At 44.2% G+C, this 25,230-nt stretch overlaps 1 protein-coding gene across 1 annotated transcript; it reads left to right on the top strand.

The window, feature by feature from the left end:
• Positions 1-1,083: 1,083 nt before the first annotated feature.
• Positions 1,084-23,889, top strand: MPC2 (mitochondrial pyruvate carrier 2). The gene is made up of 5 exons (XM_083173171.1): positions 1,084-1,316; positions 6,639-6,679; positions 16,190-16,274; positions 22,921-23,032; positions 23,629-23,889. Exons 1-5 carry the CDS (start codon positions 1,214-1,216, stop codon positions 23,675-23,677), a joined length of 390 nt encoding a protein of 129 aa, XP_083029297.1. The 5' UTR covers positions 1,084-1,213; the 3' UTR covers positions 23,678-23,889.
• The last annotated feature ends 1,341 nt before the right edge of the window (positions 23,890-25,230 follow it).

The raw sequence follows: 25,230 nt of genomic DNA, 5'->3' as shown, positions 1-25,230 counted from the left end.
CAGGGAGACAAAGCTTGGCAAAGCAGCCCTGTTTGTTTCACCAGAATGCTATTGCGCTGATGTAGTGCAGTGATGCAGTCGACATGGGTTTAGGTCAACACAAGCATTAGGTCGACAGTGTCTAGGTCAGCAGTCAAAAGGTCGACATGGACACAGTTTCCTGTGCACCACATCCCCTTGCATCACTCGCCATGCTTCGGGCACGGTGCTTCACTGCGCTCGGCACACTATTTTATTATCCCACCACTCCCTGTCGGCTCAAAAAACAGTGAAAAACCCCATGTCGACCTATTGACTGTCGACCTAGACAATGTCAACCTAATGATTGTGTTGACCTAGAACCATGTCGACCTATCCCCATGTCGACCCAATGTGCGCTGCAAAATTTTGAGGACATGACCTTGCGGCAAGGGGGCATGGCCTATACTTTTGATGCTCCAGCGAGCCCACGCCCCATTTTAGCTGCTGTGGGGGCCAGGCCAGCGGCTCCGTGAGCTGCTAGCCATGACCCCCCACCTCCCCCCAAACATTGCCAGAGCAGTGCCATTATAATGCGAGGAAAAGTTTATTTTCAACAAATGTAGTGTTTAATTTCAGCAATGCATTGCAAACTAAACGCTGTGCATTAAATGCTTTACAAGAACAGAGGACACCAGGGTGAACACACTGTAGAGCCTTGTAAGATATCACACAATATTGGAGCAGCAGCTGATTATTAGGAATGCCAGTAGGCGGTTTATGACCCACGTAGAATACATTTGCCATCGATGTGGGAGAGGCAGCTGGCTGGTTTCTCTCCATCGATGTCAAAGCATAACTGAGTAGTTTTTTTCTTAGCCAAGGGGCCGGGAGTAGGACACGGATCATACTGTAGCTCTGATTACAGTAAAGCCCCGCCCCCATGTTATAAAATGGATGGCCAGCGATAGTTATATTCCTGGATCGTAAAACATCACATAGTATGCTACAATCGATGGTAACCATCGATGGCGACAGCGTAGAAGGCCATCCCGCTGATTGCATACATCAGCCCACAGGAAGGGGAGGTGGCTAGCCATCGTCGTACATGGTCCTCTGACCAATAAGATGATTGTTGTGCTATACGCCCCTGTAGGACACATTGCGGGCACTTCTGACACTTTCTCCTCCCTGCACCGGTAGCATTGTGTTCCGCTTTGATTGCTGCTCTCGTCTGCCGGTACCTCGGGAGAACATGGCAGCGGCGGTCGGTCTCCGAGCGTCCTACCACCGGACTCTGAATAAGATAGAGCTCATGTTGCCACCTAAGCTGCGGCCCTTCTACAATCACCCAGCAGGTAACACTGTGCTTTTCAAGGGCAACATCCCCTTATGCATGCCCAGTGCCCACTATGCCGCATGTACACCGCCTGCCCAAATACTCTAATGCTCGCCAGTCCTAGTGACTCATAATGCTAATACTACTAGCAATAATGTCCATTTGTCACACAGGAAGGTGAGTGGAAGGTCACTTGGGGTCTATTCTGTTGCGATCTTGGCTCAAATATTACTGGCTTTTATTCACACCCCAATTATCCCTAATCGGAACAATCGTTGCTGGGGTCAGGGGTTGGGTTAATAAGTTGTCTTTTAATTTGCACGAGAACACTGTCCTGCTCTGTACATACACAGTTGTGTGTTAATGCATGCATGCATGTATGTATGTATGTATGGATGGATGGATGTGTATATCACCGCACTACATTTATATCTATATATAGCTTCCTGGTATTTGTGTGCCTTGAATTCCTACAGTTCCCTCACCCCTACGCACCTCAATCTTCCCGGCTTCCATCTTTCAAGGCTGACAAGAGCTTAATTGGGCTATATATTATTACAAAGAGTTTAATTACTGCATGCTTTTGGGTACACAGGCTCTATTTTCTGCATAGCCAAAAAGTTAAGCCATAGGATCTAAAACGCAGTCCTCAAGGCACTCTTATGGCCCAGCCAGATATCCATGGCTCAGCACGATTAATGAATTAAATTGACGGATGTACTAATTAAGTCACCTATAATGAAGCATGCATATATTTAAAAGCTGGACGAGTAGCGTGCCTTGATGATGGTGTTAGGAATCTTCTATTTTATGAGGTCTAAAGAATAATGTCTCGTGGACAGATGTAATAGCCTCAGAGTCCACCGGCTGTGCGGGATGCTGGCCAAATGCAGAGGTTTTTGGGGCGATTCTTCAAAAGCTGTGTACACACGGTGCGATTTGGTCGCTGATTGATTTTGCCTCAGAAAAATATTGCTCAGTGTACTGGCAATATCTCTCAGCAATATATTGCTTAGTATAACGTTTTCATCAGCGACCAGCGATTTTGGCTGAAAATTGCAAGCTATTCTCTCTCATTCTGTCTTTAGCTGTGTACACACGGGGGCAAAATATTGCTCAGCAATATATTGCTCAGTGTCTCCTTTTCATCAGCGACTAGAGATGGTCGCTGATCAAAGGGAACCTCTGCCGGGGGGAGCCACAGAGGGAATCAGCTGGTCATAAGGGGGCTAAAAATGGGAGCGCGTGCCCGGCGATTTATCGCTGGTGCACACTCCAATCGCTGGCAATATATTCGCTCAGCGACCATATTGCCAGCGGTCATAGCCCCTGATTGACTAGAAATCTCTGGTCCCTGGTGCACAATGCATGTTCCTGCTACCATGAAGGGCTGGCAGTGGGAGCACGCTCCCAGCGATTTATCTCCCACAGCACATAAAATCACTGGCAATATGGTTGCTCAGCGACCATATTGCCAGCTATATGTGCTGAAATCGCCCCTGTGTGTACACAGCTAAAGGAAAACCATGCATTGTAAATGATTGCCCCTTTTAAAAACAAAATAAAAAAAACCTGAGTTTGGCCTGCATCCTGCACAGACACTGAACTTGGAGACTATTACATCTGTCTGGCCCTTGGTCTGAACAGTGCTATGTTGGAGTTGGGCATTAATAGAGAAGATATTTGCATTATCTTCTCATTTAAAAGTCTCCTACATGGCTGTTAACTTTAACTGTTGCGGAAACATTTTTTAAAACTCATTCAGTGTTTGAACTTAAATTTTGCTCCATTCTCGCTGTATAGCAATGCTTTTACTAGTTTGTCCCATTATCAATAATTTACTGAACAGGCCAGTTTCTGGAATGAGAATAACTTGTAACTCTTGTTTGACTAATTTCTCTTCAGTGTTTAGTGTTACTTGTTCTGTAGTGGCTTTGGACAATGTTGTTCAAGGTGACTGGAAAGATAATTCAGTAACTCCAGCAATTAGCTGTAACTATGCCATAAACTTGTGTTGACCTGCCAGTGCAATGTAAACATCATAATCCTTTATAATAAAAGGCTAATGCTGCTCCTCACCTGTGCTTTGCCTACCGGTGGCCACTAGATGGCGCCTGACGCAGCAATTCAAGTGTTGCTCCATTCTGAGCACACTGACATTGCTGGCACGCTCAGTTATTTTGTCAGGCTAGTAACTAGTCCTATATATCTTTCTCTCTAATTAGCTATGTACACACGGTACAATATAGCTGGCAATATGGTCGCTGAGCGAAAACCTACCTTCTATCATTAACATAGCAATTAGATCATGTGTAAGATTTCATATAAATGTTAATGTGGGCGTGAAAAAAATATATTTTGGCTATTAGATATATTAAAGTACAAACATTTTCAAGAAAGACACTCTTGGTTAAAATATTTACAATGCAAGGTAGTGGTTCCTACACTCAGTCCTCGGAGCACCATAACAGTTCAGGTTTTAAAGCTATCCATGCTTAAACACAAGTTACTTAATACTTCCATTGCATTGCACTTTCTCATTAAACCCGGGTCGCCCATTATACACAGGCCCTCAGGTTCAACCCTTCTTATGTCCCGGGTTGAATTGCTGGGTTGGTTGACCCGGATTATAAGGTTTGGTGCTTTCACACCTGGGTTTGAGGTGCGGTGTGAAAGGGGTATTTAATGATAACATTCATGCACAAATCGAGATATCCTTAACTCTGTATGGCTAGGGTGTTTAGTGCCTAATTTCAGGAACACATCCCTCTAGCATGTAGACCATCGAATGATTTCTCTCCCCAAAATAAGTCGGAGTCCGCTGAAGCGGGGGCGGGTGCTGACATAATGTCATCTGCCTTGCCTGTGTTGCCAAGGGAACACCCAGCATTTTCATGGGGACGCCCATAAAATGCTTTGTGTTTCCCTGCCTGCCACCTCCCTCCTCCTACCCATGCGAATGCCTTAGTGACTGTCATAGTCGCTGAAGGTGTTCGCACAGCAGTTCTGCACATGCATATAATCGCCCATACGCATGCTCAGAACTGCACCATCAGTCACCAACAATTATGCTGGGGACCGAGTGATATTGAATCACCCCCTGTGTTTGGGAAACCCTGCATTTTAAATGTATTCGTGTAATATGTACTGTATTTGAGTGTGTGGATAAAATTTAGAAATGGTTAAAATCCATCTTGGTTGTCTTTATTGATACAATGCTTTCAAATGAAAACCACTGTAAAATAAACTTCACCGGATGTTCTTCTAATACAGGTTGAGTATACCTTATCCGACATGCTCGGGACCACGAGCATACTGGATAATGGAATATTCTGGTTTCTGGAATATTTTTTTTTTCTTTAGGCATACTTACCTGTCCTCTGGTGGTTCCCGGTGGTCCCTCGGCATTCACGTTGTCCCCCAGAGTCCACAGCAGGCCTTCAGCACCGTCTCCAGCGTTCCCAGGAGTGCTTTGCGCGAGTTCCCACTGCGTCACCGGTGCGCAATTGCGCAAAGCACACCTGGGACCGCTGGAGACGCCGTAGAGGATGCTGAAGTCCTGCTGTGGACTCTGGGGGAGTTGGTAAGTATAAAAAAAGGGTTAGAGGAGGAGGGGGGGGGGGGGGGGGGACAAGGTGTTATACTGCCAAATATTAACCTAAAGCATGGGTCCTCAAACTGCGGCCCTCCAGATGTTGTGAAACTACAAATCCCAGCATGCCTTGCCACAGTTTTGATATAAGGGAGTGTTAAAACTGTGGCAATGCATGCTGGGATTTGTAGTTTGACATCTGGAGGGCCGCAGTTTGAGGACCCATGACCTAAAGAATATCACTTACAGGAGTACCTTTCCCTTTGTGATATTCTGTTGCTTCTTGTCTGTTTTTAGGGTGCATTAGTTTATACTGATAAGTAGACAGGTTGTGGTTTAGCTTGCACACCATATTTAGGATGGCACTGGCAAAAGGTTGACATGAAATTATAAATATTACCAAAAGGGTGACACCTTCTCTTTAAAAAATTTTTTTATGTATGTGTCTACATCTGAACCCGCTGCTAGTGTACTGCTTGACTCTTCATACACTGAGCCAGGTGCCTTACTGTCCACCTAGACATTGTCCTCGATCCATTCGTATACTTGGTGACTAGTAAAGTTGTAATAGTAAGAGAGAGTCGCGGTAATGGTGGTCTGGAATACAATTTTAGTGCTGCAAGCAAGCTTTAACTGCTGTCCCTGTGAGTTACATGCCAACCACAACGGAGGTGTATTGTGCATCTTGGAAAGATACCACCCTGTTGATGAGAATTCTGCAGTGGTCATTTGCCTTCTTCAAAATCTACTGCATTAGGATTAAGGACCCGGCTCTGGATGCGGCACAGGATTAGCCGGTGGCGCACAGCTCGGCCATGGCATTGACCTCCAGAGGCTCAGAACGTGGCATAGGACCCGGCTGCAGGCGCACAGCTCAGCCCCCAGAGGCGATGACCCTCCCCCCAATCGGCACCTGGCGGCGGCACCCACCCAATGCTGCAGCACCCACCAATACACACCTGGCGGCGGCACCCACCCAATGGGCGATACACACCTGGCGGTGCCGCCCCCCCCCCCCCCCCCCCCCCCCCCCCCCCCCCGGTAGGATCAGACCATCTGTGGCAGCTGCATGAAACTCAGCCCAGGGAGGGCCCAACTCTAGCCCCAGGCCTCACTGCCTCTCCCCAGGCCTCAATGACTCCCTCTGCCCCCATTCACCCTACCACCGGCCACGCTGGTTCTCCTACAGGAAGATGGCTCGTTGAGGCCTCCAAGATGGCGCCGCAAATGGCTGCTAAGGAACCCCCCCCCCCCCCAAACCTTGCTTGATGCTGCACTGTAATCCGCAAAAAAATCCTAGTGTGTGCAAGCACACATGGCGAATAAAGTTGATTCTATTCTATTCTATTAACATCTTGTCTAGCCCAAAACTCCCCCTGCTAAAGCATGCAGCTGTTTCTCTTCCCCCAGCTAGGTCACTGTACATACACGAGATCCTGCTATTATCGCAAGATCTTCCTTGCAGCCCAGAGCCGGCAGTCACCGCAGCCAGGGATGTTCTGTCCCTGGCTGCAGTGTATGGGCAATGACACCTGCAGCTCCGGTATTAAAATTGATAGCTACAGGTGTCGGAATGGTCTGCGATACTGACAAGTGATACCGCTGATTTCGCTTCTTCTCCATAACACCTGTTTTCATCTACACCTCAATCACTTTTTATATTTAGATCTTTATGAAAATGCATAACAAATCTTAGTTTAATATAAAATATAATAATCCGTTTTGTTTTTCCTTTTTGTTTTGTTTTAGGACCAAGGACAGTATTTTTCTGGGCTCCAATAATGAAATGGGTAACTGTTTTAAACTGCTTCTCCATTTATCGTATCCATGTTGATATAGTAGCCACCAAAAGTGGGTGAAGATCACAAACTCCCTAATCCTACCATATTACAGATGGAAAAGACCTACATCTGTGTATGCCTGGCCAAACCTGCATGACATGCGGCGGAGAACACTGAAATATGCTATACTAGTTCCATCTGCATTTTGATGGGAGGCCAATTTTATTTACTTGGAAGTAGTTTATTTTCTATTCCTTATATGATCATTAACCGTTTTAATATCTATCTGAAGTCACCTCTTTTCACTGTAGTTATACAAATATCATTGAGGAATTGTAGGTAAAGATTGCATGATTAAATCTTTCTTGCAGTAATTCTAGTAATTTCAAATTAACTTCTAGTAATTGGAAGTATTTGTGAGTTGGATCTTTACCAACAGCATGTTTTGTTGATTACACAGGAGGTGTATGTTGAGTTGTTTGGTTTACCTGCTTTAATTTTTTCACATCACCATGGTGGCATTATTTTATTATGCAAATATGTTTAACCTTTTTTGTGGATCCATACGTATAAAGAACATTCTAGGTTTTTTATTTGGAAAACCAGGAAATTAAATTTTTACTTTCATTTATGTATCTTATCCTGATTTTGTAATCTACTTATGAGGCAGGGGTTCCCAATCTTTTTTGAATCACGGCACCCTAGAGTATCAAAAAATTTTCATGGCACCCCTAGGCCAAAAATTAATTTATTAGATTGGGTTTATATGTGATTCTTTGGGTCAGGTATGTGGTAAAGGACAGGATTTGCTTGTGTTTGTACACATTTTATTAATGGCAGCCACCAGCATTGTTTTTGCTCATAAATAATTAACCATTAACAATTTAAGTTGGTCCTGGACTACCAACCCAGGGCACCCCTGCATGTGTCCCGAGGCACCCCAGGGAGCCACGGCACACAGTTTGGGAACCACTGTTATGAGGGATGTCTAAAGTTTATAAAAACGTTCCTTAGGGTGCAAATGTTCGGTGTCTGCGCATGTGCAAACCCCAGGAGCTAACTTCTTCGGCGAGTTTCTCACCTACCGGGCTTTTTCGTTCGAGGAGAGGAGGGAAGGGGTGGGCACGGGGCGGTAGCAGGAGAGCAGCCAGCAATTTCCCAAATTCGGCGATCTGCAGGCATAAGTCAGTCTAGACTGACTTTTATTAGCAAACGGGTAAAAACTCATTCCATGATGAGCGGCCATGAAATGATTTTTCACCCGCGCGGCCGCATGTTAGTGTACACATCCCCTCACATGTTAGAGAGATGATACAAGTGGCGGCGGGGGGTTGTTTGGGTGGGTGGCGTTTACCTGTTTGCTAGGAGGCAAATAATCATAACAGGCTTGAATCAGGCCCATGGTGTAATGTAACTGCTTCTGGGTCTCAGTAGGCCAGGGTATTCAACCTGCTACACCTCCCAACATGCCCTGCCCAAGTTTGAGTATTAGAACATACAAAAACTGGGCAGGGCATGGTAGGATGTGAATTTAACTGGAGAGCCTTATGTTAACCCTGCAGTAGGCTAACCAGCGGAATGTTGCCATTTTACAATCGGTACAGTGTGGATATCACTGCCACAGCAGTTTATATTGAATGTTGTTTGGCTGATTGCCTAATATTGGGTCTTTCTCTTTCATTCATCCTGGTGACACAGCTCAACCTTGGGATGTACTAGGGTCCGAAGGAGTCAGGCACCTATGCTAAAGCTTTGAGAGGCAGGCATTCCTCAGTTCATTTTAGGTGCCCACCGGAGTGGGTGCTATGCAGAAGGGCTGCTGTGGCAGCCATTGAAAGAGTAGCTAGGGTGTTTGTTTTTTTATTAATATTTCACTTTAGTGCAGGCACAGTGTAAGGCCTCCAGGGGAAGTTCCTCACGCTGACAGAAGCGCATCCTGTCAGCTCCCTGTGTACTGAGAGACGCTGTCTGGTCTCTCTGTACAGCGCTAAAACCCTCCTCACTAGAGGGGTTTTCCTGGACCCTGGGGGACCCCAGAGCCGGCTCCCTGCGTAGGGGGGATCTTGGGTGATGGGCACCCTGTGATGCGCCCGCCATTTTGGAAGGGTTTACAGGCTGAACTCTGCGGAGGTTGCAGCCTGTTTCAGGAGCTCAGCAGGGCTGGGCGATTCCATGTGATCCTCAGTGAAGAGGAGTCACAAGGAAGGGAGAAACTAACAGTGGGAGTGGCTCACAGAGGGAAAAAGGCGCTAAAGTCCTGTCTCCCTCGACTTTTGGTCTCTTCCCTCACTCTGTGTTTGGCGCCCTTTCACCTTCACTATGCGGAGCCAGAAGGAGAGGAATTTTCCTGCTGACAGAGCGATTTGTTTCTCCAGAGGCGACGCCATCCCCGGTGACCGCGGAGGGTCATACAGCAGACGGCTAAGTACACTGTTTATATTGGCATTGTACTGACGCCTGATTGCACTGTGGTTATTAAGCATGACTGAAAGGTGTAATATTGCTGTGTTAGGGGAGGGAGTGTCGGCCAGGGTAATTCACGGCAGAATTTGTGGTCTTAAATTACCCCTTGAATAGATGAACCATGGGGACATTTGCCCTTTATGCGAGTCTGTGCCTAGTGGAGCGCAAGCCCAGAGGGCTGAGCAGCCAGAACCTGCATGGGCTGTTGATCTGGGGAAGTCTGTGTCTGCCTTAGTACAAATGTTAAACCGGCAGAGAGATGAGTTGGGGAGTACTCCCAGGCCATTGTCATCCTCTCAGATTTCTATGGGCTCCATTCCCCCCTCACAAGGGAACCCTGCTTTTCTGCAAGTAATGCAGGATACTACTCAAGAAATGCAAAAATGTAATTCTCTTATGGAGCAGTTTACTAAGGAGTCTGAGGGCTCTCCCAGGTTTTCCGTATCCTCCCCACCTGTCCCTAATGTGGAGTCAGAGGAAGAAGGGGAATGTGTAGATGATATAGCATGGGATCAGAGAGAAGAGGATGTCTCTGTCCCTGGTGTGGATGATTTGATCATCTCAGTTAGACAAGTCTTGAATTTATGTGAAGGGGATAAAGCCCCACAGCAGGGTGTGTTTAAGAGACAGCGCAGGGACGCAGTCACGTTCCCTTCAGATGAAGGCATGCAGGAATTGCTGGGAGGAGCATGGAAATCGCCAGATAAAAAGCCTCTTACTGTATGCCCAGAAAGTTTCTGACTTTATACCCATTACCGGAAGAACACTTAAAATTGTGGGAGACTGTTCCACTGGTGGATGCTCCAGTGGCTAGATTGTCAAAAGCTACCGCTTTGCCTGTGCAAGGGGTGCTGCATTTACGGACCCTGTATATAAGAAGTTAGAGGGTGGCTTAAAGTCTGTGTTTAAGAGTGTTGGCTTTACACTTCGACCAATTATTGCTTCAGCCTGGGTCTCTAAGGCCATGATTACCTGGGCAAACACCTTATGTTCACTGCTCCAGCCTATTTCTGAAGCGTTGGCTTTGGCAGAGAACACAGTGTCTCTGTGTAATTGTCACTGCTTATTGGACGGTGTGTTTGGAGAGCATCAATCATCCAATTTCTGTTATTTTCTGATTGAAAATGTATGATTGAAAATAACAGAAATTGGATGATTGATGCTCTCCAAACACACCGTCCAATAAGCAGTGACAATTACACAGAGACACTGTTTGAGTGGGGTAATAACCATTGAATATAAAGTGACGGCTGAATCACTTTCCCTTAACTCAATAGTAACAATTTCTGTGTAATATTGATCACTGGTCATCTATCCTGAAAGTGCGAAGAATACCTGTACAATTAAGGCTCTATTCTGACAAGCAGGTTTCTTAGAGATTGAAGAATTGTTGTCATCCATACACATCGAAAGATACTGTCTAAGGGGGACACTAGCCAATAAATAGAAAGTGGCTGAAAAATTGTGTCCACCCCAAACTAAACAGTATGAATATAGGTGAAATATGAACATTTCTCTCTAAAAGTCAATAGATGATAAGAAAATCTATAAAACATTTGTTCAACTAAAGCCTTATTGTAAAACTGCAGATTGGAGGATTGGTGGAAGTAAAGGCCCCCATACACTAGGGCGACTTGTCCTTAGGACAAGTCGCCCCCAACTTCCCCCTGAGCTTCCCCGGCTGCTCCCCGGGGGAGCTTGATTAGATTGGCACTTGATGTGCCATTTTTTACATGCGATAAATCGTCTCGATTTATCACATGTAAAAAGCCCGGGGAGCAGGGGGGGGGGCTACAGAGGTGGGAGCAGGGGGGCTGGGGACGCTGCGGGGGACACGTCTGTGTCCCCCGCTGCTGGGGACAGCGTCTGTGTGCCCCGCTGCTGAGGACGCTGCGGGGGACAGAGTCTGTGTGCACCGCTGCGGGGGACAGCGTCTGTGTCCTCCGCTGCTGGGGACAGCGTCTGTGTGCCCCGCTGCTGGGGACACAGGCGGCATAGAGCCGGGCAGGGGGAGCCGGCGGGAGCTGTCAGTGCTAGAAGAAAAAAAAGCCTATACAATGAATGGGCAGCCTGTGATTGGCTGAGCGCTCTCTCAGCCAATTGCTGACTGGCTGAGAGAGCACTCAGCCAATCACAGGCCGCCCATGCATTGTATGGGCTTTTTTTTTTTTTTTTATTCATCACTGACAGCTCCCGCCGGCTCCCCCTGCCCGGCTCTATGCCGCCTGTGTCCCCCGCAGCGTCCCCAGCCCCCCCTGCTCCCTCTACCGCCTCGCCGCCCCACTAGGTCCCAAGTTGGGTGGTCGGACGTGCAGCAGGTCCGACCACCCGACGCAGATCCGATGCGCACGGGACCGCGCATCGGATCTGAGGGGACATCAAAACTAGCCGATTTTGGTCCGATTTCGGCCAGATCCGACTGATCTGGCTGAAATCTGACCAAAATCGGCTAGTGTATGGGGGCCTTAACACATACTGCACAATATTAGTGACAGACATATAAGTGTACTGTCTGAGTGGGGTAACTACCATCTAGTATTAAATGGTTTATAAACTTTATCTCCCTTAGCTCAAACAACACTGCACTTTGTGAATGAGATACACCACCTCTTTATCATAATACAAGCAGATGACCCGTGTATATATAAGCCTCATTCAATAACGAATTGGATGAACGACGGCATGAATACACACTGTCCAATCAAAAGATAGCCTTGAATTTATGGGTGATAGGAGACATCTCTCCACTGAAAAAGCTTAAAGAAATCATACATTAGAAGTAAAAACCATAATAGCCCTGACACACAGAAGTAACACAAATCCTATTGGAAGGCCACTGTAGCCTAAACGAAAGTTATTGTAAAGTATAGGATACTATTACCTCTCCCACTGTAAATATATGCAGCAAGGAGCTAAGTATCACGGAAAATAATCCGAGGTGATATAATCCCAATAGGACACAAGTGACAACACACAGGGATTATTAACCCTGCAAATACAGGACAGAGCAGTACTGTGGCCATCAAATTTTAATCTTATTTCTTTCTTATAAATTTTAATATTTCACTGATTTTATTGCATACCAATTAAAAGCTAAATTTTATGCGACATTAAATGACTTTCAGTGTACCTGCAATATACTTCCTTTCCCCTCCCTTTTTTTGTTATGAACATATGTCAGCTAGTTTGGAATATTTTACAGTCGAACAGTCCATCGGTATGGCATTGCTTAAAACTCCTAGGCAAGATGGTGGCAACCTTCAGTACACCCAGATTCCATTCCAGGCCGTTCCATTGGAACATCCTGGCGTGTTGGTCAGGAAATTCCAAGACCATGAAAACGGAAAGGGGAAATTTACTAAGATGTGAAATACACTTCACAGGTCATGTTGCTATGGGCAACCAATCAGAAGCTACTTCTTATTCCTTTTTCACCCTCTAGGAGATAGTAGACAGGATCTGATTGGTTGCCCATAGCAACATGACCTGTGAAGTGTATATCACATCTTAGTAAATTTCCCCCAAAGTGTTCTATTGACTGCGGAAACGAGGTCTTCCTTACTGTGGTGGATGGATGTGGAATCCCTCCAGTTGTGGCGTTCCCTACAGTCATGGCAGTGGCTGGTGGTTGCCACCGACGCCAGTCTCAGGGCTGGGGTGCTGTAGCCCTGGAGCTGAGATTACAGGGCCTGTGGTCCAGGGAGGAATCGAAGTTGCGATCAATGCGCTGGTATTGAGGGCAGTTAGGAAAGCACTGGTACAGGTGGAAAGAATGTTGAGCGGTTCTACCATTCGAATCCAATCAGACAATGCTGTGGCTTACTTGAACCATCAGGGGGGTACTCGCAGCAAAGTGGCGATGAAGAAGTTACCAGGATTTTTCAATGGACAGAGGAAAATGCTCCAGCCTTGTCTTCAGTGTTCATTCCAGGAGATCGGAATGTGGAAGCGGATTTCCAAAGCAGAGAAGACCTCCTGGAAGGAGAATGGGCTCTACACCTGGAGGTATTCAAGGAAATAGTTAATCGTTGGGGAATGCTGGATCTGGATTTGATGGCGTCCAGGCACAATTGCCAGGTGCCCAGGTTCTGTGCCGGAACCAGAGATCCGTTCGCGTGGGCGGTGGATGCCATGAAAGTGCCCTGAAATTTCGAGATGGCCTATGTCTTCCCACCTTTTCCCATGATTGCTCGGGTCCTCAAGAGGGTGAGGACACGGGGATCATGTGTCATACTGATAGCTCCGGACTGGCCAAGGAGATCTTGGTATTCCAACATTCTGAGCTTGTCAACACAATCGTGGCATCTGCCGCTCCAACCAGATCTTCTCAGGCAAGGTCCATTCTTTCATCAAGACCTTCCTCGGCTCAATTTGACGGCCTGGATCTTGAAACCTCCATTCTAAAGAAGAAAGGGTTTTCAGGTGAGGTTATACGTACCATGATTAGTGCAAGGAAACCAGTTTCTGCGGCTAATTATTACAGGTTTTGGAAAACCTACATTAGATGGTGTGAGAGACAGAAGGTCCACACGTCTAGATTCAAGATTTCAAGGCTGTTGGAGTTTTTGCAGGATGGATTCTCATCAGGGCTGAGTCTTCAGTCTCTTAAAGTGCAATTGTCAAATTGATCTATTTTCTTTCAGAAAAAGGTGGCTTTACTGCCAGAAGTGCAGACTTTTCTTCAGGGGGTTACTCGGCTGAAGCCTCCCTATAGGCAACCGGTGGCCCCTTGGGATTTATCATTAATGTTATCTGTTCTATAGAACCACCGTTTGAACCGTTAAGGTCGGCTGACCTGAAGTTTCTTACTTGGAAAATGACCTTTTTGTTGGCTATCGCTTCTGCTAGAAGGGTTTTAGAGTTAGGAGCCATTTTTGGTTTTCCATGAGGACAGGGCTGTGTTGTGAACAGTTCCTAAGTTTTTGCCAAAAGTTGTTTCCTCATTTCATTTAAACCAGGAAATTGTTATTCCGGTGTTTTCACCTTCTGAGGAGGTCAGGAATAGGGACAGAATAAAGAATTTGGATGTGGTCTGCGCGTTGCGCATCTATGTGGACTGAGTGAAGGAATTTTCCTTAAGACTGATCTTTACTGGTTTTGTATGATGTACATTAAAGGGGCTGGCCAGCTTCTAAGCAGACCATTGCTTGTTAGTTAAGGTCGATTATTGCTTATGCCTACACTAAAGTGGGCAGACCAGTACCCTCCAGAATCAATGCTCATGCCACCAGGTCGGTTGCTACCTCTTGGGCTGTGCGCCACGGGGCTTCTGCAGATCAAGTTTGCCTGGCTGCCACTTGGTCCTTGTTCACCCATTCACAAAATTCTACTGGTTCCATGAGTTTGCGTCGGAGGATGCATCATTCTGGCGAGCAGTGATGGGAACTGCAGTACTGAGCGTACCCTCCCAAAGGACCGGCTCTTGAACGTCCCATGGTTGAGCTGTCGCCAGGATGAATGAAAGCAAAAAGGGGATTTTTGTAAGAACTTACCGTTTCTCTGATTTCATCCTGGTGACACAGCGATTCCCTCCCTTTACGCTCAGTAAGTAATGCCATTTCATGTGTTGTCATGTTAAAATGTTGAATTTAATTGATTGTCCATATTAATATGTTCAGGCGTTGTACTGAGTTAATGTATCCTAGTGTGCTCTAGAAGTTGTACTGAGGAATGCTGAGAAGGGAGGAGCCTGCCTCTCAAAGCTTAAGCATAGGTGCCTGGTTCCTTCACACCCTCCTACTTCCCAAGGTTGAGCTGTGTCACCAGGATGAAATTAGAGAAAGGGATTTGAACGGTAAGTTCTTACAAAAATCCCCTTTTTAGTTCTTCCTCATCAATCAAAAATCAACCCCCTATAGGGGATCAATTACACCCAGTAGTTTACATTGTATGAAAAGTTGTAGCATTGTTTTATTAGCCCGTAGTAAATTACTATGGCTAATATAACCCCCTCCACAATAAAATAACTTCTGACTAACTAAACCGTGTATAAAAGCATTGCTTATTAAAACTGCACATCTTAAGGTGACCATACACCTACAGATTTATCTTCAGATCTGGCTGGTTGGAACAAAATCTGAGGTACTTGTTTAGTTTCACGGCGGCAGATAAATCGCATGCGATGCGATCGGATGCAATTTTGTACCTGTTCATAACCCCACTATCCACTTCGCATGGAGTTGATTTTATATAGTGTGGCGAGCCACCGAGCCCGAAGTGCGGCGAGCGCATTACTTTACATGTATTCCGCATCCCCTAGCGGGGCTCGCTGCACTCGGCCCGGAATACATGTAAAGTAATCCACGTCCCCTCGCCACACTATATAAAATAAACTCAATGCGTAGTGGATAGTGAGATTATGAACAGATACCAAATCGCATCTGATCACATCGCATGCAATATATCTGCCGCCGTGAAACTAAACAAGTACCAAATCTGGTAATTGCAGAATGACAGTTTGTCAGTTTTCCAGCATTTCCAAGGTCCACTGTCACTTACTCTGATCCATTACCAGATTTTTGTTCCAACCAGCCAGATCTGAAGATAAATCTGTAGGTGTATGGGCAGCTTTACACCCACTATTACTGGTAAGGGAAAGGGAGACTCTTAAGTATACAGTTGTTTAAACTTGCCCCCTGAGTGTGCTACAAACATTTACTACCTGATGGGAAAACATTGTCATCTTATAGGGCTTACACACTGTGAGATTTCCACTATTTTTCTATTCGATTTTGCTTATAGAAGAAATTGAATGCACATAGAATACTTTTAGCAGCATTCGATGCAGATTCGATCCCGATGCGCGTTCACATTTATTGGAAATCAAAAAGAAAAATAGTCTTGCCAGAAAAGACTATATAGTAGAAATTGAAATCTAACCATGTGTATGCACTGTAAGTCTCCAAAAGCTTCTTGCCCTTCCTGCCAAAGGTAACACTTCTGACACTAAATAGAAATAATGATTTTAATACTTTACCCAGATTATGACACGATCTGTATAGCTTTGTGTTTTTTTTTTGTATTATTGTAATTGCTCATCTTTTCTTTATCTTGTAGGGGTTGGTGCTTGCTGGATTAGCGGACATGACAAGACCAGCAGAGAAGCTTAGCCCAGCACAGTCTGGAGTTTTAATGGCTACAGGCAAGTATTAAGCCGTTCAATAGACTTCACATTTTCAAATTTCACCCAAAAGGAAAAAGTATATTGATCTTTGTAAAAAGTTTGTCATTATGTCAAATTTATAGTTAATAATTTTTTTAAATGTATTGTACTTTTATATTAAAAGCACATAAATGTGCATTCACAGAAGTGATACATTCAAATTATAATTTTTTAAATTAGCACTTTGAATGTAAAATTGTATTTTATGGCCTTTTTTTTTTTTATTTTTTTTAAATGATTCTTGATTATATATTTGTTGGCTTGTAAATACAGGAACACATTCATAACTTCCACAAAGACTCCTCCAGAGTACACAAACTAATGTTAAAGTACAACAATGCTCTATATGATCAGTTAATAGTTGACTGAAGTTGGCAGTATAAACTGCAACAATTTAACTTTAGGTAAGAATAAAGTTCAGAAAAATAACTGGATTGCCTTGTGGGGAATAGCTCTGGTTTTCACACATGAGCTCTTTAATTAATCAGCATTTAATTCGGTACTTGTTTCCTAGCACGGCGCCAGCGATTAAAATTGTATCCATCGTGTCCTAAAAAATCGCGTCGATCACATGTGATGCGATCAACACGATTTTTACATTGGAACCAATGTAAAATGGTCCCTGAGACCCGATTTTACATTGGCTCCAATGTGAAATGCCCCCCAGACCCCAATTTTCATTGTATCCCCACACTGATGGATCAAATGCCCCTCCATTGTTAACGCCACCCCACGATGAACGCCAACCCGAAGCGTAGCGAGCCAGCAAGGGGCGGCGGTACGCGTCCTCTGACCTTTTCATACCTCCACTATCCACGTCAGTGTGGAGTTGATTTTATATAGTGTGGCGAGCCACCGAGCCCGAAGCGTGGCGAGGGGATGCGCATTACTTCACAGGTATTACGTGTCCCCTCGCCACGATTCATGCTCGGTGGCTCGCTGTGCTCACCACACTATAAAAAATCAACTCCACGCCGATGTGGATAGTGGGGGTATGCTTCGGGTTGGCGTTCATTGTGGGGTGGCGTTAACAATGGGGGGCATTTCACATACAAATTACCCATCAGGGTGGGTATACAATGAAAAATTTGGGTCCATTGGGGCATATAACATTGTTCCCTATGTAAAATCGGGTCCATCACATCGGTCGAATTGTATGCCATTATAATGGCATACAATGGACCCGATTTTTACATAGGAATTTAACATTTGAATACAATGCATTCAATGTTAAATTGTGTCGGTCGCATCGCATGCCGTTATAATAGCATGAGATGGACGCGATTTTTTTAATTGTCGGGAAAAGGCTAAAAATAGCCCAAATACCGCGTCGGTCGCGTCCATCACATACCTTAACCTAAGGTATGCGATGACCCACGATGGGTGCCGTGCTAGGAAACAAGTACCTTTTTTAATTCTCACAAACAATGGGTTAATGCATGCTAGCACACAAATTCCAAGCAATGTGCTGGAAATTTCCCTGCATGGTAAAATAGTTTAAGTTTTAAGAACTTTTTTCTGTTTATTGCATGTGTATTACACAAACATAACAATTCAAATTTTCCAGTGGTGTTTGCATATCTTATAAATATTCCAGTCAAATGTACTATAACCAAATTATTGTGAAATCAATTAGCAGCTTTTTAAGTAGGGGTGTGTTGATTCCCCCCCCCCCCCCCCCCCCCCCAATAAATAAAATAAATGAAAGGAAAAAAAATGTAGAACAGCGCTTGTAGTATACTGAGGTATGAAAACAGTGACGCTGCTAGGTATAACAAGAAAATGTAATAATAAAGCATATTAATAAGTATATTTACATACGTGAATAAGATTATAAATGAATTTAAAAAAATAATTTATAATCTTATTCATGCATGCAAATATACTTATTAATATGCTTTATTACACTTTCTTTTTATACCTAGCCGTGTCATTGTTTTCATACCTCAGTATAGTACAAGCACTGTTCTACTTTTTTTTTTTTTTTTTTTTTTCATCCTTTTAAAGAATTAGTTAATCCATCTTTGATAGATCAGACCCACGATTAGGAAAACAAATGTTCAGATTGTCTCAGCAGACACCTATCTTTCAGATGGAGGCTGCAGGAGGATAATCTAAACCAGGGTTATCCACTGTATGGAAACAATTGGATTGTTTTCGGTCCAGCCAGGAGGTGTCTCTTCCCAGAAACATACTGGAACGAAGAGTATTAAGACATGCTTTAACTCAGGCACAAGATTGGTTAAAAAATATGCCAGTCCGCATACAATCGATCAATGCCACAGCAGTGGCATACATAAACAAGCAGTGGCTCACCGGTAGTTGCACAATAATGAGAGGTATCTCACATTATGCAATGGTAAGAAATTTGGGTCCCGATCATTTAAGCAGGCAATATCCCAGTGGTAGAAAACTGGGAGGCAGACTTTTAAGGGTTCCTCGAAGAATTTTAGAAATGTGAAGAACCGTGATTCTGGTGTCACCAGATGCCGTTGGTTCAGAATTTTTTGGGACCTGCTGGCAGACAATGTGCCTGCCTCTATGTCCAGACCTGTTAGCTCAAGGTCATTGTCTTCACCCTAATTTGTATCCGTTGGCTGTGATAGTTCTTGTCACCATGATTTTACAAACAAAAGGGTTTTCTAAAGCAATTCTAGAAACAAGCAGTGGCTCACCGGTAGTTGCACAATAACGAGAGGTATCTCACATTATGCAATGGTAAGAAATTTGGGTCACGATCATTTTAGCAGGCAATATCCCAGTGGTAGAGAACTGGGAGGCAGACTTTTAAGGGTTCCTCGAAGAATTTTAGAAATGTGAAGAACCGTGATTCTGGTGTCACCAGATGCCGTTGGTTCATAATTTTTTGCGACCTGCTGGCAGACAATGTGCCTGCCTCTATGTCCAGACCTGTTAGCTCAAGGTCATTGTCTTCACCCTAATTTGTATCCGTTGGCTGTGATAGTTCTTGTCACCATGATTTTACAAACAAAAGGGTTTTCTAAAGCAATTCTAGAAACAAGCAGTGGCTCACCGGTAGTTGCACAATAACGAGAGGTATCTCACATTATGCAATGGTAAGAAATTTGGGTCACGATCATTTTAGCAGGCAATATCCCAGTGGTAGAGAACTGGGAGGCAGACTTTTAAGGGTTCCTCGAAGAATTTTAGAAATGTGAAGAACCGTGATTCTGGTGTCACCAGATGCCGTTGGTTCATAATTTTTTGCGACCTGCTGGCAGACAATGCGCCTGCCTCTATGTCCAGACTTGTTAGCTCAAGGTCATTGTCTTCACCCTAATTTGTATCCGTTGGCTGTGATAGTTCTTGTCACCATGATTTTACAAACAAAAGGGTTTTCTAAAGCAATTCTAGAAACCATGATACAGGCTGGTAAACCATTCACCTCAAAGCTATCATAGTTTGGTAAACCTATATAACCTAGTGTGAACAACATAATCTGAAAGCTGTTAAATTTAATTTGTCCCATTTGTTATCCTTCTTACAATTTGTCTACACGACAGGGATGAAATGGTCTTCTATAAAGGGACACATTTTTCCAAACTTTCAGAGGAAATTGTCTGTTATTAAAGAGATACATACTATTCTTGGATGTTGTACATGAACTACTCTTTCTTCTGTTTCTCCTGTTCCAGTATGGGATGTAAAGTTCTTGATGTACTTCAGAAAACTCCCTTTTGACCCCCTAAATTTTGTGGAAATGAACCACATTACTTTAAAAGTAGTATTCTTGACTTTGGGTAGGCGGGACATATAGTATGGTTGCTTTTTACTAGATCTCCACACGCCATCCTGATAACCTGCCTCCATCTGCCTTTTCCTGGCTTTAAACAGCGTGATACTGTCTGTTATCGTGTTGCGAACACCTTCAGGATTCACCTGATTGGTGTCAGGGAGAACCAAATATCTGCTGGAGTCCAGCCATCAATGGTTGCCGAACTTTTGGTGCGTAGGTGCTTCTTTTGGAACTTCACCCCTGTTCTAAGTGTCATGCTCCCATCACTAACCCTTACAGTAATTGGAAGCTCCATGATGGACCTCGTCTAACTGGCCTCTTGGCTGTGTTCGGGTTGGAGGCGGATGAAAGAAGCTACCAGCCAATCGAGCCCCCTGAACCCAGCAGACCCTGTGGCTGCCCTACCCCACCCGTTGGTTACCAGATTCTGCTGTCTTGAGGCTGAAGACTCAGCACTTTGGGTAGCCGGCCATCGCTGCCTGGGTGCTGCTGCACCAAGAGGTTGGGGGTCCGCGGATCGCGTTGGCTGCTGTTGGGAGGACGCTGGCAGCCCTTGGAGCCGGTGAGTTGGATTGCTGCCTGTCCATGTCACAACCCACTGTCTATCTCTGCTGACAGGACCCTGCGCTGCGGCCATGCGGAGCGGAGGGCTAGAGAGTGCTCCTGTCACCGCTACACCATAGGGTGTAACCCATAGCACCAGTAAACAGCACCCTACTGGTTGCTGTTGGGGGAACGTCCGCTGCCTGTGGAGCCGGTAAGCCGGATTGCCACCTAACCACATCCCGCCTCACTGTCCTTTCCTGCTGACGAGACCCTGCACTGCTGCCGTGTTCCTATTACTGTTGAATCTGGGGTCGTGAAGTGGGACCCGGAGCACAAGTGAACGGCGCCCTGCTGTCAGCTTACCGGCTCCACCCCAGCAGCAGTTTTGCCACCTGACCACAACTCTCCCCCCTGTACATCCCTATTGACAGGACCCCGCACTATTGCGGAGCGGAGGGCTGAAGAATACTCCCATTACCGCTGCTCCTTTCATTTCACAATAAAGGAGATTCCTGGAGGGAATTGCCTATACATGGCTGGATTCTACTACTGCTGCAAACACCCCCCCCCCCCCCCCCCCCTCATAGAACTGCACACACTGTCCTGCGATCAGTGGTTTCCTCCTCCTGTCGATCCACAAGTCATATAGCCTGCAAAGAGTGGGAGGTGTCTACGGGCCTCAAACGGAAACTCCATTGTGACACACATATCGACACTTGCTCTTTCTGTTGCTGGCCACTTTCTTGTTATTGATACTCTCCATCGTCCTACATGCACAGGCAATGGAGGATGTCGCTGACTACGTGTGTGAGTGCACATCATCAGTGACATGGTGCAGACACACTGGATGATATTCTGCTCTTTGTTCTGATCTGTTGGCAAAATCGTTAATGTCACCCATGTACATGCACAATTAAGCCGCTTAATCACTATTGCTCAGCACACATGGTACAACTCCAATGCACACCACAATGTGTGATGAGAAATCTGTGTAGAGCGGAGCTTTGCCTGTTGTTTATAGGCAATGCTCCTTGATCTAGCAGGAAAGACAGTGCAAGCAGATGTAGATATTTCTCTTACACATGGAGTGGAAATCGCCACGTGTGTATGCCCCTTTCAGCTTGGATTACAGTCACTGAACATTTACTTCAAGATGCTGAATTCTAAGGAGAGTTTATTTTGATTGGTTGTATCGCCAGAGCGAACGTAGCTTTACATGTGCTATTTTGTGTTGAAAATTATTCATCACCACTTACCTACATTGAACACTATTTTCCACATACACTTATATAAGTAAGGCCACATACACTGTTGATGCAGTTGTGTCAAACCATTCTAATTGGTACTCCATGACTTGTGCAAAGATTTTATTTTCCCTTATTTTTTTTTCCACCTGAATTTGGGTCTTGCATGGTATAGGTTTTTCTTTAACAAAAAAACCTTCTTTATACCTATATATTGGTGTGACTGATTTGAAATCTATTATTTCATTGTGCTTTGCAAGAGTTTGCTATCAAATATATCAGTGTAGTTTCCTGAAGTGATTTGGTAACCTTATGCTTAAAGCACCATACACACTAGGCAACCCGCTGCTGCCAATATCGGCGTCAGGGAGCAATGGCGGGGGGGTGTTCGTTCTGCTGCTGCTGCATGGCCATTATAAACAAGGTCCTCCCTTGCCCGAACATGCTGGATGAGGGAGGGGGTCGTTAACAATGCATGGGAGCACGGGTCGTTAACAATATTGAGTGTACACCTATACTAGAAGATAAAGTGAAAGATCTCTTTCAGAAAGGGCTTTTTGAAAGCTTAACATGCAAATTCAGGTCACTAGCACCAAGTATCACACTCTGTATTGAGGCTAAGTGCATGAGGACTCATCTTTGTATATTGTGATCCCTCTTCACTTAAAGTGTGCTGGGGGACTCTTTTTATTTTTAATTTTTTTTTTAAACTAACCTTTCATATGTTAGCCCACATATGCTTCAAGACCAGAAATAATTGTATAACAATAAATTAGATATTTGTAATTGTGTGTAAGCAATCTCCAACACATTTTTGCTAATATTGATGCACTTGGTATATGAAGCTTTTACAAATGTGCATGTAATTTGGTAGGAAATATTCAGTTGTGTCAGAGTACTATAGAAGTTTTGTACTGCTTATGTTCTGTTTTATGGAAAATGTATGACTGGTTAAACCCGTTTTCATTAAATGTTTCTTTTCTATACATTCTGCTTTATATCATTAACATTGCTGCACATTTTCAAACGATGGCTTTGCATTATTAAATGTCTGTGTATTTATTTTTCATTCTGACAGGTCTCATATGGTCTCGTTACTCTCTTGTGATTATTCCTAAAAATTGGTCTCTGTTTGCTGTGAACTTTTTTGTTGGCTGTGCAGGCGGGTCCCAACTTTTTAGAATCTGGAGGTTTGTATTATACTAAATGTAAATTTATGTGTAGTATAAACATTTTTTTTTTATTGTATTTTGCAATAAACACACACAAAAAGTAAATAACATGAATCCCCCCTCCCATTATCTCAGTATATACATTGGACATAGTTGGCATGAAACAAACCGATGTTGTAGAACTATATGTATATATGCCACTGGCAGGCTGTATTAGCACGACTAGCCAAAGGTGCCGTTTGGATTCATCAGACTAGTCGTAAACAATAACTTATAAGGAGATATCGGTTTTACGGTAGGGCATATACTGTAGGACCAGTTTACAGGAAATTTAAACAGAATGTCCACATAATGAATAGGTATCATAGTAGTATTAGAATGTCCAGTTGACATAAGGAAAATATACATTAGGACAAAAACACAACACCCCCCCCCTAAAGCAAACCCCCCCTATATAGCCTACCCCCATCCCAGGCATACTTGGATCCCAATAACAATCTACCCCCTCCCTACTAACTACAATATCTAAACCCAATTTTCAAATTGCTGTGTTTTTAAAATTCATGCTATCAGACATCAGGCATTGCTCTATATCAAGGCATTTTTTTTTTCAGATACCATCAAGATCTTAAAGCAGATGATCAACAGAAAGTGGAGCAATGAAAATTTCAACAGAAAGTGGAGCAGTGAACAATTTTGTTAATTGGTTTGTAGTTTTACTACCCGAAGTAATAGAGTTCTCCATTCATTGGTGCTCTAAAAACATGTTCAGATGTACAGATAAGACTGAACAGATTCTTAATAAATAACCTCAATTGTTTTCTTGTTAAATGTATTGAATTTCTAGTCAATAAAGAATTCAGTATTCCTTTTAATTGTCAAACTTGTATGATTTAGCTGTTAATGAAAAATATATAATGTGAAATAGGTTTCTCTCTCAAACACCAGCCATATTATATTTGTGTATAAAAAAAATGTATTTCAGAATGGTATATCTTATTTTCTGTGTGTGCTGATTACCTATTATTGACACTTGTCACCTGGCCTGTTTACATCTGTAGTATGCATGGAGCACTTTTCATTGCTTATGTTATGTCTTTCTTCTGTGCTCCATAATAACCCTCATAGTGGGTTAACTCCATTCTAGACAGGTTGTTGTAAAGCTGCTTGTCAGGTTCTTGGCAGAAAAAGGAATTAGGGCAAAGGAGGACTCAGCCCCAATTCCTTTTTCTGCCTTTTTGGCAGGCAGGCAAGCAAGCAAGCAAGCAAGCAAGCATTACAGTGTAATTGTGGTTACATTCCTGATCAGATGCAGGCTCCTGTAGCCTTCAGCCTTGCACCATTCTTGTGCAAACCAGAACAGAATTGGCTAGGTAACTGGACACACCAGTCTGGCACCTTTTTAATACAGTTCTTTAATACAGAAATGTTAAAACTTAGTTACACATTTGAATGAGATTTGTCACCATGTGTGGTCACCAACGTGATGCTATATGCACCAAAGTGAAGAACTGCTCCTCTTGTAAGAGACTAGGATCTTTTTACAAGTTGAAAAAGTGGAACATTTGATTTAATACACCTCTATCTCAGATGACGTTGCAGCACTTGGAGCAGTATAAAAAGAAAATCAAACAACTACAACATAGTTTGACAATGTTTCAATTGTAATGGCAACTGATCAATTAATGGATTACTTCCTGAAGCTGTATGGGGAGAGTGGATTTCATAAGGGCTTCCTGCACAGTTTTCCTCCAGTCTCTATCATTGCACTTAGTGGTAGAACAGCAGGATAGGGATGGCCATCATTGCCATCGCCATCGATGGATAAAACTATGCAATGGATGACCATCAATAGTTTTACATATTGATGGTCATGGGCGGGGCTTCACGGGTGTCGGGGGCAGAGCTACGCTCCGTGTCCCAGAACATTGAAAGAAAAAAACAAACTCAAAACATCGGTTCTCCCCCATTGATAGCAAAAGTATTTGACATCAGCCATAAACCATCAATAGTTTTGAATCATCGATGACCATCCCTACAGCAGGAAGTGTATTGATTAACTGGTGTCTTAGCTGCGTGACGACAGTGGTGTGTGCCCCCTATCTGGACATATGTGGCGGTGGCAATGAGTGTCCCCTCCCTGGGATGAGAATGTGGCAGTGGTGGTGTGTGCTCCCTGCCTGGGGCGCAAATGTGGCAGCGGTGGTGTGTGCTAC

This window comes from Crinia signifera, chromosome 2, assembly GCF_055691185.1.
Source record: "Crinia signifera chromosome 2, ASM5569118v1, whole genome shotgun sequence".
NCBI lineage: Eukaryota > Metazoa > Chordata > Amphibia > Anura > Myobatrachidae > Crinia > Crinia signifera.
This window is presented reverse-complemented; position numbering and strand designations above follow the sequence as displayed.